The 17125-nt window shown below is 37.2% G+C and overlaps 1 protein-coding gene across 1 annotated transcript in view; it reads right to left on the bottom strand.

The window, feature by feature from the left end:
- Positions 1-3267: 3267 nt before the first annotated feature.
- Positions 3268-17125, bottom strand: part of FAP (fibroblast activation protein alpha) — a 36152-nt gene continuing 22294 nt past the window's right edge. The window contains exons 18-26 of the mRNA XM_010228797.2: positions 16416-16514; positions 15635-15704; positions 14242-14436; positions 11709-11763; positions 8655-8754; positions 5820-5884; positions 4862-4934; positions 4528-4601; positions 3268-3601 (exon numbers count right to left, since the gene is read on the bottom strand). Of these exons, the coding sequence (XP_010227099.2) occupies positions 3503-3601; positions 4528-4601; positions 4862-4934; positions 5820-5884; positions 8655-8754; positions 11709-11763; positions 14242-14436; positions 15635-15704; positions 16416-16514 (830 nt within the window). The 3' untranslated portion in view covers positions 3268-3502. The remainder of the gene's footprint in view (positions 3602-4527; positions 4602-4861; positions 4935-5819; positions 5885-8654; positions 8755-11708; positions 11764-14241; positions 14437-15634; positions 15705-16415; positions 16515-17125) is intronic.

Below are 17125 nucleotides of genomic sequence, written 5' to 3'. Positions count from 1 at the left end.
GAATTTGACTTGATGTCCGTGTAAAATGAGTATAACATGAACCATGATCTGGAGCCTGGCTAGAGTTATACCTACTTTTCTACTAACCATGCTTTTCTGCTCTGCAGACCTTTTCCTCTCTGCAGCTGCACCAAACCCAAGTGAAGCAGAGCATGTAGTTTCATGTTTGAAACACGAGAAGGACCAGCTCATATAGCACGAGGGAGGTAGATGATGGAAATGGGGTGGTTTGGTGAATGAATGGTTTGGAGTGGAGCCAGTGGTTCTGTTGCTATTATTTGTATGCACTTCAGCCCCTGGAATAAAGCAGATTGTGCTTCGCTGCTCTGGTTGTATTTTATAAAAGTCAAACATGATTAATACTGAAAATAGGCTTGTGAACAACAGTATCTGTGCCTATTTCTCAAGGCATTGTCTGCTTAATTCAAGCCAAACATCCATGTCCCATCTTCAGATGTGACACCTTTTTTTAAAGGACAGATACTTGAAGACTAAGTTTCATTGTCTGAAATGGTAATTTGGGGTATCTGAAGTGTGAGATACTTTATCAAAAGGAAAAAGAAATGGGGGAGTGCTTAGAATTTTTTTAAAATTGTATCCTTTAAAGTGGTCAAAGGTGAGAAACAAAATCTTGTCATAAAAACCAACATGTCTTAATTTCAAAGTTGTTTTCCAGCATTACATACCATACTCTCATGCCTGAAACACAAATACAGGCTCTTAATTCAAGTTGTAAGCCTGAACCCTCAAACGTATTTTTGTTAGACACATCTTCTGCTTGATGCCTCAGGAGAACTCCTTTCAGCTTGCACTCTGTTGAAGCTCTGTTACTGAGCTGTACTTAAATACTGAAGGCTAGATTAAAAAATGGAAGGAGCAAAAAAGTGTCCTGACAAGTTTCTGTGGCAAATATTGTATCTGGAGTGTGACTCTACACAGCAATGCAGAATGGAAAGAGTTATGATAGTTAAGAAGTGCTCTGTATCACTGCTAACGAATGACTGCATGGTTACCTGTTGTTAGCACAAGCCAGAAACTTTGCTGTTCTTTATGTCTGCAGGGGTTTTTGACACAGCATCCTAGAGCATTTTCCCCAAGTCATCAAAATACACTGTTGCCAGTCACAGAGCTGGCAGGTTACACATTATTCCATTATTCCAGTTAAAAGTCACGTTATGTTGAAGACACACTCCCATTCTTCTGCAAGAACACTGTGTAAGGCAAATAAATTAACAACACAAAAAAAAAAAAAAACCCACAAAACTGACAGCAACTTGATGCACTTTTTTCCACAGTTTGTCTGCAAAATTGCTTCCTTCAAGCTAAGGTCAGTGGTAGTGAGTCTGGGAGATGTGCACTCTGATTGCCTCAGGAAATAAATAGACCTAAGGGTGAATTAATGATGAAACAAAACTAATGCATCCTTGGGAAGAAAGGTACTTTCCATTATTTTATTTGACACATTTTCCTGAAATGTCTATTACCCAAAATACTTCCAGATGTTTCTGGCAACAGACCTATGAGCAGGGTGTGAACAATTCACTGCCTTACATTATTACTTACAGAATCTGTGATGAGCCAACTTATCTGTCCAGATTTCTACAGCTTATAGGATTTTCTAAAACATAAATAAAAAGTTAGAGAAATTCTCTGTGTTTTCAAACAGATTTGAGAAAAAACCTACAGAGCACCTAATTTATTGACATTAATGAGAGATTGCTACTACGCATTTTGAAAATCGCTCTAGATTCCCATTAACACATTCAGGTGTCTGAAACTTTAAAAATCTTGTATTCCTACATTGAACTTTTCATTCTTTCACCTCAATTCTGCAGTGGTTTCTGTAGCATTGTATCAGTATAACCAAATTAAGAATTAAATCTTTCATTTCAATTTAATTGAATTCCTTATTTGTAAAATCTCCACATTACTGATAGTACTCGTTTGCAGCAAATGCACAGTGGACCATATAATCAGCATCTAATTAGCCCTACTTCATATTATATTTGCTTATTTTAATGTTCACTTTCTTAGAGCTATCATTTTTTCCTTTAACCATTATAGCAGTTGAATTTTAATTACATTACCAACAAAGAGCTCATTAACGTCAAATAATTGGCAGCATTTCCAAAAAAAAAACCTGAACTAATTGAATATTTTCTGAAGAGTTCCCATCAAAGTATAATTTAACCATTACAAACAGATTGGCAACTACATTTACATAAAGATATGTTTGAGAAATGTTCTCATGTTCAGAAAATCAGATTTGATTTTGCCATTAACAAAATGAAGGAAGCTGTTACATATCAAGTCACTTCCACATTTCAAAGCTTTCGGCTAAAGCCTATGTTTATATCAAGATGGTCAAACGAAATCCCTTTCTTTTCCACAAAGAAATTAGCAACCAATCTCTGACTATAAGGAAGCAGCTTTCTCATGGGAAGGTAACTCCACAAGCTTTTTGGGTTATTTTGTACTTTCACTGGCTAATAGAAGAGATACTGCTTTAGACGGAGCACTGTTCTAATGCAGTAGGGTAATGGTATTTTCTAAGCATGTGAGCACAGAATCATCTAATCCTCAGTGGGTCTTTTGCTAATTATCTTGCTGATATTCTTACATTATGATAGCACTGATTTAATTACTATTCAAATGAATATATGGAATCCAGTAATTATTAGCCCACAGCTTTCTTAAAAGACTCCCTCAAATAGTTTCACTAGAAACAAAGCAAAGAAAGCCCACATGATCCTTTGATTCTTTCCTTCCCAATATGGGATGAACGACATTGAGATTCAATTTGACGCATTGAATACTGATTAAAAAGAGACTAATAATGGCTCACAATTTTTTTAACACAGACAGAAAGAATACGGAGATAAAATACCTGTGGTGAATGTCCTGCTTCTGTATTTAAACATCAACACGGAGTTTTGCGGTATCAGGGCTTCAAATAAGAGATTAACAAAATTTGAACAGAGCATTCAGTCCTTCAGATAATTATCCAAACTTCAGCTTTAAATATTGTGTGTTCTTATCTCTACTTGGATTCTTTCCAAGAAACTGGAAATAAAAATACATTTTAAGAAACTAGTTGTTGTTAGCATGCTAATTAGGCACTTGCACTGCTTCCTTGCTCCTTGCCCTTTTTACAGTTGCAGCTAACACACCCGAGCCTGTTCAGCTTGCAGATGCCTTCTCAACGGGCCGCCTGTCTTTGCAATGCAGAACATAGGTTTAAACAAGATGACAATAAAAGCACATGGTATTTTACAGTCTTATTTTATTTTTTTCTGTCAAATAGGTGCTAAGTGTGCCAAAACATGTATTAACATAACATCTGCTAATATACAATATCAAAAATGATGTAAACATCAAGTTTAAAACTTCATAGTTCCTATTATTAATTCACTTGAAAACTATACAACCTGGGAACTGTTAGCACTGCATTCTCCCAGAAACGAATTGGACACCTTGCCTATGCCACTTTGAAGCCCACTCATTATGACAAATAAAAACATTGTTTGAGGAAGTGGGTCATATGTGTGTAGAGATGTTTGCTTGAAAGGCCTGGAATTCCATGGTTCTGGTCAGTATACCACTGAAAAAGGAGAAAAAAAAAGCCTACTTTATCTTTTAATTTCTGCAATTAAACAGTCCCAGAGTTTATTTATTACCATATAGAAGAAAGCACATAAGTTCCCATTACAGCCATATTCTGTTGAACAAAGTTTCTAAACCTTCTGTAATCTAGAAGCACAGCTGCCTCTGTACTGATGAGTCAGTTTTATCAAGTCAGGCAAAAGAGCTCTGGGATGCCCTTGGGGATAAAATGTCCCTGACATCACTGCCTGGCCTTGACAATAGGGGTTACAGACTAGAAACACTGGCCTCTCAGTCGTAAGTCTCTGCTTAAATGTTGTGGAATTCTACTGGAAACATTCCATATTGGAAACAGGATAAGAAAAGCAAAAAATCCTTCTGATTCTCTGTCTACACCTTGTACCCCAACTGAGTTTTGAAAACATTTTTTTCTCATCCAGGATGAGAAAAAGCTTGGATATCTCATGTGTTCCTCATGTTCCACCTCCTCCCTATCAGGGAGATAGGCCTACAGGCCTATCTATTTGAAGACACGATTCATCAGAATCAGAGACAGTTTGCGCTCCAAAAGCCAACTCTTCCATCTACCTCTCTTTCACTATACACATTATCAGTAGCTTTCAGAAGAACAGATTCTCATTCTTCTCCCTGGATCATCTTAAAACTCTCCACGCTATCCTTCACAAGAGAAATCCTAGCACCATGAAATCCTATTACTATCTGGACAGAAAGAAAAAAAAAAAAGAGCAGAACAAACCATTCGACAAAGAAATTCTGTACAAACTGTAACAAATGCACTAGCAATTGCCACATTTTAAAGCTTGTTCAGTTAGACTGGGTTCTTAAAAACACTGCCAAATGTCAGATAAGCTTGTAAACAAAGTCAAAGCTACTGTTCAAAAAGGAAAATAGTCTGCTATTTACCATTGCCTGGAAATCCACCTGTGCATTTACCAGAGCTTTTGCAATTTGTGCTGAGTTCTGAAAATGTACATTATCTGGAAAAGGAAAAAAAAGGGACAGGCTGTTGATATATGTAAATATCACACAGCATAAATTTATAGTGCATTAAGTTGTGTCCACCAATTACCGATACAGTTGACATTGCTAAGAATGAGTAAGCATCTTGTAATATGTCATATGGAAATGTACCAAAGATCTAAGTACTGACCCTAATCAAAGGCACAGAAAGATGCTTAATGTTTTTCAAACAAAGTGATTCTGGCTCTGTATTTGTACTGCCATTTGCAAACCTCACCATCTGCTGTTCCATGGATGAGAAGATACTCCACGTTTTGGAAATTCTTTGCTCTTGCCATCACAGTTGAATTCTGTTGAGAGGAAAAATGAACAGTTCAGCAGCTTCAATTTAAACCACTCACTCATGGAGCTGAAAGGCTTTCATTACTCAGTGTAAAAATAATCAGTTGGACAGGCACAAAACTACAACAGTGACTTCATATCTGTCTGAGATCATAAGAGAACTCATATACATTTGGTGCCTTTTCTAATGGCTAGTTTACCAGAAGCACCGTTCCCACCATGTGCCATTCCCCAAATCCTCTGATTCTTGCCCAAACAGCTCTACCCCAGGCAGTTTGGCATTGCCCATTTCTACAGTTCGGGCTGGAGTGGGGAATAGGCACTGCGAATATAATCTAAAACCCAGTCTTTCAGCTAGTTTACCTGAAACTAGGTAAACTTTCATTTAGGCCTTAATTTAGGGCCTTCATTTAGGCCTCTCAGTATTGTGAGCTGGTGCATGTGCTGCTAGAGGAAGCTCTAGATTTCCTATTAATGGAAAGTAAAGCGGCAACCATTTCCAGGTAGGGCAAGGTGTGCTGGCTGTTTAGTATGTTTATTATTGGACAGTTATACCAACACAAAGCAGCTCACAAACCACAGCTAACAGTACTAACCAAAGCTTGATAAACATGAGCATTTTAACCTTTTTCACATGAGTTCTTTGCTAAGTTAATGGTTTGCATTGGCAGAATTGTCAGACCTGTGTAAATAAGAAGAAAAGGATCCTTCAATATAGCATATTTAGAATTGATAAACTAAGGAGATAATAGGAATTTTACAGCAGTAGCTTCAGCTGCCACAGGGCTGCCACTATGAAAACTTGCAGGTCATTTTCTTTCTTCACTGTTTCGCTTGTCCATGGAAGCATGATTCAGGATTAAGACAAATAAATACAGAAGAAGAATTCTCACCCTGTAGTGCTCAAGATTATCGGACTCTACTGGAAGACCCATAAATCGCTCAGTATAGATAGATGCTGCAATATTAAAGAAAAAAAAGTTGTAGATAGACAATGCATAGACACTTCTGCATACTATATATAGTTAACAACATATCTTCCCTAACACATAGCAAATAAAATGTTTTTTATTTTAATTGTATCTGTTCTGCTTGGTTGTCTCATAGTATGCCAAACTTAAACATGCTTAAGAAAATCAACCACTAAGATTAGTTAATAAAACTTTTGATGCTTTAGCTGTTCTTTGCATAAATAGAAGTCTGATACTTATCTGCAGAACCAGCAGAGGGTTTTGTGGATTAAGATAATTAACTGATACTGTTTTAGACTATTTAGCTGAACTCCAGAAATTAATTGTATGACCCAATAAAAGGTGCATGACAGAAATATGATGCAGCTTATGGTTGGCATATTAAAAAGGGAAGTAAACCAAAATTTGAGCCTAGGATGTGTATGAGTATGTACAGTAACAATGTATATAAATATTTTGTCCTCTTCCTATTCAATAACATCATGTAACCACATTGAAATTCAGCAATTATGAAAATATGAGAACATCACTTTCTTTTTGACTTTTCCTAGAAAGAAAAACTTACATATACTCAGCAATCAAGCTGCAGCAATACGCAAATTATTTATCTATTACAGTAGTGGTTTTCTGGCCAAGAGGAGCTGCCGTATTTCCCTGTCATAACAGAGGTAATGAACAATGTGATCAATAAGGAATCGAGATTGTTTACCTATCATCCAGTAGGGTATACTACCCTGGAATATTGTCAAAAAGTAGAAATGCTTTTTTTTCCAAGGGAAAAAAGATGACTGAAGAAGTTGAGTACCACTGTTTTATTATGTACCCTTTACATTTGCTACCACTGAGCATAAGGATGTGTACCATGTCTCCCAGATCAGTCAATTATAGCTCCTGGAGGTAATTTGCAATAAACTAAGTACAAAGATTCTAAGTAGCCTACCGTTTATCAAAATACTTCATGGTTCAATGAAAACAGAAAATGTGCAATATCTGTTGTCAACACGGTGTCAAACAACCATATTGGGCTTAGGTTTTTCAATGAAATAGACTGAATGGCTGGCATTTCTACAGTATTCTGAGCCAAATTCGTTGCTCTCTTGTACCAGTACATCTACAACAAGTCCACTGAGGTCAGTGGAATTGCATTAGAATGATGAAGTGGAAAATTCAGCTTGTCAATTACTGAGGAAGAAAAAGGAGATAAATTGAGAATTCTATTAAAATGGTCACACACTTAATGCTTTTGACAATACATTGTCCCTGGATGCAATCTCCCTTGCCATCTTATAACTGTTCACCTGATATATCCATTCACACAGAAAACGAAGGCTAGTGGGAGGATTTCAGAGAAAAGATTATGGTCCAAATTCCATTCTGTGCATCTAAAAAAGGGTAGGACAGAGTTTTGAAGCTCTAAGGGCCAGTACATCCTATACTGCCTGGAGACACAAATATGTAGCATCCTGTTATTTTGCCCTAACACAGTTCACCTTAATGTTAACATGATCTGTTTGCCAGAACTCATGACTTATGACTTCCTTTCGCTTCCTTCCTTTCTAACTGTTTGGATTTTACAATGTGTTTTTAGCATGATTTTTAACTTCCTCCTAAAAATTCACCTAAAGTAAAGATTGTGCCAGTGAGGGACTGACCTACTTTCACCTAAAATAATCACTGAATTCTTGAAATTTTTGTAACTCTTCTTTTATTTGCCAAAGACTTTTGCAAAAATTGTTATATTTGCCTACATTTTGGAAAAAATTTTGTGATCATGAGTGAAAATGTCTGTAAAAGATCTTGATGCCAAGATTTATGTGAAAACACAAAGACTATGCTTCCTGTATCAAATGTTTTCCCTTTTGTTTGCAAAACACTGCAAATACAAGGAATGTCTGTGCTAGCAATAAGGGAAGGAATCTTTCCCATTTAACCAAAATTTTTTCTCATAACCAAGACTTCTTAGCAAACAACCATATGCTAAGTAAATGTGTTAGAAGTGCTACATTTTGCTCATGAAAAACATACATGTCATCATTCTTTTTTACACTAATGTTCCTCTACACCATGCCAAGAACTTAACAAGTGTAAAATAAGTATGAATATGTGTTTGCTTTATTCGCCCACTGTTTCTTCAGAACAGTTTGGAGTCTAAGTCACCAAAAATACAAGAAATCTATGTCTTGTAGCACAAGACGAAAGATGTGGCTGAGAAAGGTCTGAAGGGATGTATTTAGGAAAAATATTTTTAAAGTTGTCTGACATCAGATGCAATTGACTCCTCTTTTTTTGCACTGCTTTGCAGGAAATAACTTTGTAATCAGCAGAAATACTGATTCCTGACAGAGATTATTTGCAGTAACTGGAGCTTATGTGCACTGTGATTCCATTACTGACAGAAAAAAAAATATATTCCTGAATTCAGTGGTAAAGTTATAACAAGAATTTTTAGAAATATCACTCCCAAATAAACTGGTTTATGAAATGGACCTTAAAGCCTTCCATCACAGATATGTATATGGAATTATACTCGTACACCTTCTAAATGACAAAATTTGTTCCAAAATGCAAGTTGCAGTCAGTGATTTTCAGTAAGGAAAGCATTAAACTTCATGTCTGAAGAGTTTTACGTTCAGGTAATGGCAACGTCTTTAAGTTTCATATTGCCAAGCTCTGCTGCCAAGCTAAAAGATTTAATTTAGAAAGTCTTGATATACTATATCCTTCTTTCCAAGTCCAATTCATAACAAGTTTTCATACCATAATATTCCCAGCTGGAGACAGGAGCCACAGCAATTCCACATTTAAATACTCCACTGCCAGATCCAAGAGCCAGAGAAGCTACATATCCACCGTAGGACTATGAAGAAAACACAGACAGCTTAAGACTTTTAATGAAGTATCTTTTTTTTTTCTCCTGAATTAAACTCATATAAATTACTTCCAAAGCAAAAGCAAAAAATTCAGAGCAATTACTTTACTCTGAATGCAAAGAGGGCAAAAGCAACCAAAGATTTTGTCTGGTCTTTTGACTTCAGATGAATCTTTTTTTTTTTTTTTGGTGAGAAAGAGATGAGTAGACAGTTTGATTGAATCATGTCATTTCTTGTAGCTATTTCCAGGATTGCTTGTCCTGTTATTGCTTGTTGCTTATCCCAGGATTCTGCTCCATTAGCACTTAGAATCATAGAAAAATTTAAGTTGGCAGGGTCTTCCAAGGTAATCTAATGCAAACTCCATCTCAAAATGAAGTTAACTTCAAATTTAAATGAGGTCAACCAAGGTCACACGGACATACCATAGCCTCTCTAGGAAACTTCTTCCACTGCTGACTGCTGTAATTAAAAAAAAAAAAAAAAGTCTAGTACCAAATCAGAATTTCTGTTGTGGCAACTCGTGTCTACTGCTTCTCAACCAGGGATGAGAGTGCTACTTCTAGGTTCTCCCTCCCGTAATAACCTGTCCTGCTCAACAAGCTCAACATCTTGGGAACTTCAGATTGGAGCAATTCCTCCTTACCACCTGCTACAGTTCCCTCTAGGGAGGGCCTAGCCTCAAAATGGGACCTAGCAGCAATAACGAGTTCATAGCTGGAAGTCAGACAAAATAATGAGTAAGCCTGGATATAACTACAGAGTGGTGTAACTGTGACAGGGCTAGCAGCTAAGAAAGAAAAATACTGTAAATAAAAAGCATTTGGTTTGGCTGCCCATAGGGTATGGAAATGAGGTTGGAACTAACTTTTGTAAAGCCCTGGGGAAATAATGGGCTCCTGCTTATTCTGGAATGGAGGGAGGGATGAAAGCTTGGGAGCTCCTAGCAAATTCTGAAGATTACCAACCTCATCAAAGGTATGTGAAGATTAAGGGCAATCAACATCAATGTGCAAAAGTCAGCCCTTCCATCTTAAATATCATTCCATCTTGAAATGGCAGTGAGGAGCATGCATACGGAAACAATTAATATCTCACTCAATTTTTCAGTTGATTTGGTGGATGCTTAGTAACAATCAGTGCCCGGGGCTAAAAAATAAAGGATTAATATGAGGCAGTGGGGTGGCATTCAAAGCCTGAATTGCTTTAGGGACCATTTAAGAGCTTTTGCCATCCAGAAGAGTTTGGTGAACCTGAAACTATGTTGTTTGGGCAGCACAATTCAGGGATACCTGTAAAAATGTAGGCTATAAATCACAGAATCACAGAATGGTTGAGGTTGGAAGGGACCTGTGGAGATTATCTAGTCCAACCCCCCTGCTCCAGCAGGGACACCCAGAGCACGTGGCACAGGGTGGCGTCCAGGCTGGTTTTGAAGATCTCCAGAGAAGGAAACACCACAGCCTCTCTGGGCAGCCTATTCCAGAGCTCCACCACCCTCACAGTAAAAAAGTTCTTCCTCATACACAGGTGCAAAATCCCGTGTTTCAACTTACACCCATCACCCCTCATCACCAGCCACCACGGAGAAGAGCCTGGCCCCATCCTCCCTACATTTGCCCCTCAGATGCTTGAACATGTTGATCAAATCTCCTCTCAGCCTTCTTTTCCCCAGACTAAACAGGCCCAGCTTGCTTAGTCTTTCTTCATAAGATAGATGCTCCAGTCCCTTAATCATCTTTGTGGCTCTACGCTGGACTCTCTCTAGAAGCTCGATGTCCTTCTTGTGCCGGGGAGCCCAGAATTGCACACAATGCTCCAGGTGCGGCCTCACCAGAGCTGGGCACAGGGGCAGGATCCCCTCCCTCGACCTGCTGGCAACGCTCCTCCTGATACAGCCAGGATCCCATTGGCCTTCTTGGCCATGAGGGCACACTGCTGCCTCATGGTTAACTTCTTGTCAACCAGGACTCCCAAATCACTCTCTGCAGAGCTGCTTTCCAGCAGGTCAACTGCTAATCTGTACTGGTGCCTGGGGTTATTCCCCCCCAGGTGCAGGACCCTGCACTTGTCCTTGTTGAACCTCATGAGGTTCCTCTCTGCCCAACTCTCCATCCTGTTTAGGTTCCTCTGAATGGCAGCACAGCCCTTGGGAGTGTCAGCCACTCCTCCCAGTTCTGTGTCATCTGCAAACTTGCTGAGGGTGCGCTCTATGCCCTCGTCCAAGTCATGATTTTAATACTGTAATTACTGAAAGTAGAGAGGAGAATTTTGCTTCTGATGTGAGCTCTAAATTAGGAGACTGTTTCCAACTCTTTTCAACTCTATACAATACTTTATACTTGTGAAATCTCTTAAATTGTTCTTGAAATGCAGTTATTAAATAAAATATAAAGTGATTAAAAAAAAAGGTTTTCATGTGTCCTAGCATACTTAATGTCACTTTAAAATTACCGACTTGTAAGTGCCTGTGTCACTTCATTCACCATATGGCATCCCATTTTATCCTGATGTTAATAGCAGTGTCTGACAAAATTAATTTAAATATTAATTGGTAAAAAACTCATACAAAGATTTCAGCAACCCTGCTCATTTGCTAAGATCAGCCATGCCCACACTTACAGTTAAACTGAACCTTACAAGATCCACCCTGTAATATGTTTCATGGAAAGTCTCTTAAAATGAAAATGGACCAAGGAAAACAAACAAACAGGAAAGTAAACACTGACGGACCGGAAGAATTCCCCTGGCAAGGAGAGAAATTAAAGAGAATGAAAGAGAAGGTCTTTCTGAAGGTTCCAACAGGAACTATCCCTTTGGCAATAACACGAACGCTTGCAGAGAAAGCTTTATAAAGCTGAGGACAGAACACAGAAGAATTTAAAAAACTATATCGCAGGATTATATAAAAATAAACACACAAAAAAATTAACCCACTTACCCAACCCCATATTGCGATTCTTTTCTCGTCAATAAAACCCATTTCTATAAATTTCCTGTAAAAAAGAAAATCACAGTAATAAATGCATAAAATATGAAAATGAGATGTTAATACCATAACCAATTAGCCAAATGTAATTTTTCTTTCACTTTTTTTTTAAAAACGTATCAATTTGAGCAAGTTGACAATCAGAATAGCATGTTTCATTTCTCCAAAGCATGGATTAATGAACTAACACATTTTTTTTCGGAGTAAAAGGAAGAATTCATCTTGAAAGAATGCAAAAAGCTTAAATGTAAACTTTCAAAATAACTAATTGTTTTTCCCAGTGACAGCACATTCTTTCCAACTGGCTTCTTAGGAAACAGTTCTTTTGTCATATATAATATTCGACTAGATATTTAGTCCACACTATCTCACCAAATTAAATATTACATACAAGTTCTGTACATGTGCATATAACTGCATGCACATATGCAGAGACAAAAATGAAAAAAAGAGTTTTAAAAGTGCTCTCCCACTAACAGGCAAATCTCATTTTCCATAGCTCCACATCTCCATAGGCCATCTCCATAGGTTCATTTTCATTCTTTTAACACCAGAAGTGTCAGACCTCAACCTGCAGGTTGCTCAGCATACTCATCTTACAGTGAATTGATATTCTTCATTTGTAGAGACATCCCTGAGACTTTAAATTCCCTGGAAAATTCCAGGGAACTTACTTTTCTTTTTATGTGCCTGAAAAGTGTAGTGCATATACTGCTACTATAATAAAAATACTGAGAACGTCTTCAAATGCTCAGAATGCTCAAAATGCTTCAAAATGTGTGAGGTCACACGGAGGAAAGGTATATCTCGCTTATACACTCAATGTTCAAACAAGGTCAAAGCGTTTTTTGAAAACAAGGTTTCCCACATTAATCCTTCATCATGGTGTGATGGCTGTATTTCCATAGCTGTAATAGCGAGGGAACAGAAGGGGAGATGGTGCAAAAGATACAATATAGTTTCAAGAGTGACAAGTACAGAAAATAGGTTCAGATACATCTCAACATATACATCAGCAACTGCAGGCTTTTACTAGGGCAAGCAAAAGTGACTGGAAATACCAAAAATATGTGATACTGTCTGGGCGGGACAAAGTTAGAAAAGCCAAAAAATGATTCAGCTTTCTTATACTGCTGCCTTAATTAGCGGGGTTCTTTCCTAAAGTTAAAGCCTTTCCAAGAACTCACCACTTGAGTATAAGATCCTCCCTAAAAATCATGCATCATGAAATTCTGTGTTAGGTCAGGAGGATGGAATGCAATACATCTTACAGAATAAAAATTTAGTCTAGATGCTGACAGAAAATTGGAAAGTGAGAAGACTGAGGTCATTTCTTCACAGCCTGCCTCAGCAGATTCTGCAACTGTAGAATCAGTTTAGGCTCTCTCTTGTCTCTGACATTTTATGTCCAAGCGACAATTCAGAGCAATAAAAAGCCATTTATTTCTTTTGTGATATTTTGAAACATTTAGCAGCAACAGCATATTTTAAGAAAGAAAATCAAACGGACTACCGTATTTTAAGAAAGAAAATCAAACGGATTACTTTTAGCTGTATATATGCCAAGGTTTTAATATCTTCCATTTATCAATGAAAAGTGTAACAGTGTGCTTTATTATTGAGGAAGAAATGCAAAAATCATAAAGCAGGAGGAGGAAAAAAGATACTATCCTACCACAGTAGCAGACACAGGCAGTGCTCTCAGACATGCAGAGAAAGCTGTGGAAACCTAGGATGCTGGGTTTCTCCAGCTCTGCTATGCAAAGCCAGGTCTATTAGTGGTGGAAAGAAGGTATTTACTAATCCTGTTTATTATTTGCACCAGGAAATCTATCCATGCTCTGATAGGCCACACTCAAGATCAAAATCCAGGCTTGGAACCCACAGTTCCTGCCTTGCACCCATGTCTGTGGGATTCAAACAAACAGCCTTTGTTCACAAAACTCTCAACTTTTATCCCCTCCCAAAATCTTTCCTGATTTTCCCTTGGAATACCTCATGTGTTTTGGTGTGGAGCAGCATCTGTTAGAGAATAACTATGAGAGAACATGCCTAGCTGTTTTTAATTACCTTATAATGGCATGGAAGGCAAGTTTTTGACTAACCACCCTCCTGAAGGTGAGTGTGGGATTCAGCAGTTACAAACTTCACATTCAACCTTCATGAAGGTCCGTCACTATGGATCACTAAAGTCACTGAAGTAGGTTTCCCCTAGCTCATCTCTCAGCAGTGACACTCTTATGTCATTGGGCTTAGGAATGAAGCCACTGATGCTACTCTTATAAAATGGAAATTATGAGGTCTAAATGTGGGCCAAATCACTTAGCCATACATGGACACCACAGAAAAACACACAGACCTCAAGCAACTCTGTAGTATTTTATTTCTACTTTAATTCTTGCCTTACTTCCTAGCATATATATATTTTTCACAGTACTTTTTGTATGCATGTAAGCACAATTATATGGGGAAATACTGTACTTACTTCACCGCAGAGATTTGGTCCTCAACTTCATAGACTCCCAGTCTTCGATATACTGCATGCAGAATCTTGTCACCTTGATAAGCTGTCCCTCTGCCATCCACTAGAGCAACAATAATTTCTTCTTTGCTGGCGAGATAGGTTATCCAACTAATACTAAACGCGTCCTTTACATTCTGACTGCAGGGTCCTCCATATCTGACGGAAAAAAATCACACAACTCATATATAAATGACTCGGATATTGAAGAAGTATCTTCTGGAAATAGACTAGGGCTATAGGTACGTCTGATACTTTCTTCACAAGTACTTTGCTATATGGATGTGATTCAGAGAGCATAGAAACAGTCCAGCTATCATTTTTATACATTTGTAAGACTTTGCTGGGTTAAGGCAAACCATTATTTTTAGGTCAAAATATGGGATTATGCATCAAGTAATTGCCTCAGCAGGAATCCTGGAGAGAGACATGCCTCAAAGTCACAGATCTTTATTTTCTTTATTTCCTGGATAGAAAAATGAGGTATTACTAGCCTTTTTTTTTTTTTTTTTGGAGTTCAGGGCTTTTCTGTGTTTAACCTCCACATATAGTCATAACAAAGAGAACATAAAAAAACAAAACAAAAAAAACCTGTCTCCTTACACTCACAGTGTAAGGAGACACAGTGGCCTTCATCAGCTCAGCTTAGTTTCAGCAAGGAATATCTAAAGCTGTTGTAGCAATGGGCAGACCACCCTCCACATAGCTGAGCTGTATAGATAGGCCCTCCTCATGAGAATGGCCCAACGCAAATTTGACCTCAAGGATATAACTGATGTCCTATTCTCCCCTAAATGACAGCCAAGCATACTTAGCATTCTTGGACCACTGGGTCATAAAGAACACTGTAAGTTTTTCACACCCACTCAGCTCTTTCTGCCTTTCATTTATTTGCACAACTGCAATACATGACATTCCTCTTCCTTGCACCATACAGTCAAATGCTCTCTGGAAGGCAAATTTGGTGAAAAAAAAATCTTTAGGTTTCCTTTTTTTTCTTTAAAAAGAAGCAAGTTTTTATATTTTCCATATTAAAAAAGCTGAAATCAACCATTTCAGACTGCACTGTAGTAAACAGAAGCAGCAGCAGAACTCTGAGTTCCAAGCAATAGCTTACAGTATTTTTATTCTTTTTATTTCTCTGAGGAACTAACCCTTGCCATGCTAAGATCAAAATCCTTGTTGATTTCCATTCATTTGGTTTCTATTCCAGATATGTTTTTAAAAAGGAAACAAAACAGAACTAACTGTTTTTGCTTGATAAAATGTTGCAAAGGTCCCAGGTTTCCTTAATTAATAACATCGAGTATGTTTTCTGACAAAACAGCAATGTTGAAAGAAAGGAAGTCTTACTTACACCTGGATAAGCAGGGGATACTTCCTGGATTTATCAAACTCTGGGGGTAGAAGCATTTTGTACCACAGTGCTAGAAAAGATATTTTAAAACTACATTATTAAAATGATTCCTCCAAGCATGATGCATAGTTTGCTATAATACATAGTCTGGTACAACAGGATATGAAAATGATTCAGTACAAACTTCAGGATGCACAAAATACCAATCTCAGAAAGAAGTAATTTTGCATATATAACTGTTGAAGAACAGTTAAAGTAACATTTTTTGTAATTAAACTATGTATTAAATACTTTTATTTTTCCAGGTGTATAGAAAAATGAAATTAAGAACACAAATGTTAAGTTAATGATAACCAAGTTCTGGAAGCATTATACGGATTCATTGTTATGTTATGAATATTGTTTGCAAAATAATTAATGAAAAGAATAGTGTATACAAATAAGTATTATGTGCAACAGCTATGTTCACTTCTGGTGATTATTAAATGCTTTTTATAGGATATTTATATTATATTTAAACATTTTACTAATTAATTCTTAAAATGGCATTTGCAAATTGCATTTGTGAAGCTGAGATATATTTTAACTACTATTTTACTGATGAATATCCTTAAGCATAGATAAACTGCTCACTGTCAAACAGAGCAGAACATAGGCTCTGACTCCTCATCTGCCAGGATAAAAGTTTGCTTTACATACAGACCCTAGTGACTGTAACAAAATGAAGGGAAAACATTAAAATGATATGCAAATAAGAAATATAAAAGTGTGTAATTCTTACTTATGCCATCCACTTCAAGTTTATTAATTACTTCTTTTGGCAGTTTGATCTCTTGCAATGCAGACTGTAATTCTGAATTGTCTTCCAGTACTCTGAGTTCTAAATAAAAGAAATGCCCATTTTATCAATTAATGTTAATTACTTTGTTAATTGGGATTCCTTTATTTTGTGTTATTAGAACAGAAAGGAAATCTGTGAAACTTTAAAAGCAGAGTAATAAAGACAGCTCAGAAACTTCTATGTGGACTTGAGGAGACAGTTTTTTTTTTTAAAAAAAAACACAGGTAGGCAGGGAGATTCCTTAAATTTTTTACATGTTTTTCCAAAGAAGAACACTGTACATAATGGCAATCTGTGATGTTCAACTTCACTTTTAAAAGAAATAAAGCTTTTTTGCACATCAGGAGATTTTTCTTCATCAGTGTGCCTTCTTTGCCTTTTTTTTTCCTTTAATGGAAACCACTTCCTGTTCCTGGAAATGCTGCAAGAAATACACGAAGTACTTCTCTCAGCATGTCCTGAGCTGGATTTTCTCAGCAGATGCCAGAAATAAAACACAGGAATTTGTTCTTTTAAAATTCCCTGAGAAGTTTTGCAGATTCAAGTCATTTTTTACGGCTGACAAATCATCCTAGCTTTGGACAGTCACCCAGACTCAGCTGAACACCCTTCTCTCCTTCTTCTCAAATCTCGTGAAACTTGTCCATTAC

The sequence above is a fragment of the Tinamus guttatus genome, unplaced genomic scaffold (assembly GCF_059628265.1).
Source record: "Tinamus guttatus ecotype Peru unplaced genomic scaffold, ASM5962826v1 Tinamus_guttatus_pri_ptg000060l, whole genome shotgun sequence".
NCBI lineage: Eukaryota > Metazoa > Chordata > Aves > Tinamiformes > Tinamidae > Tinamus > Tinamus guttatus.
This window is presented reverse-complemented; position numbering and strand designations above follow the sequence as displayed.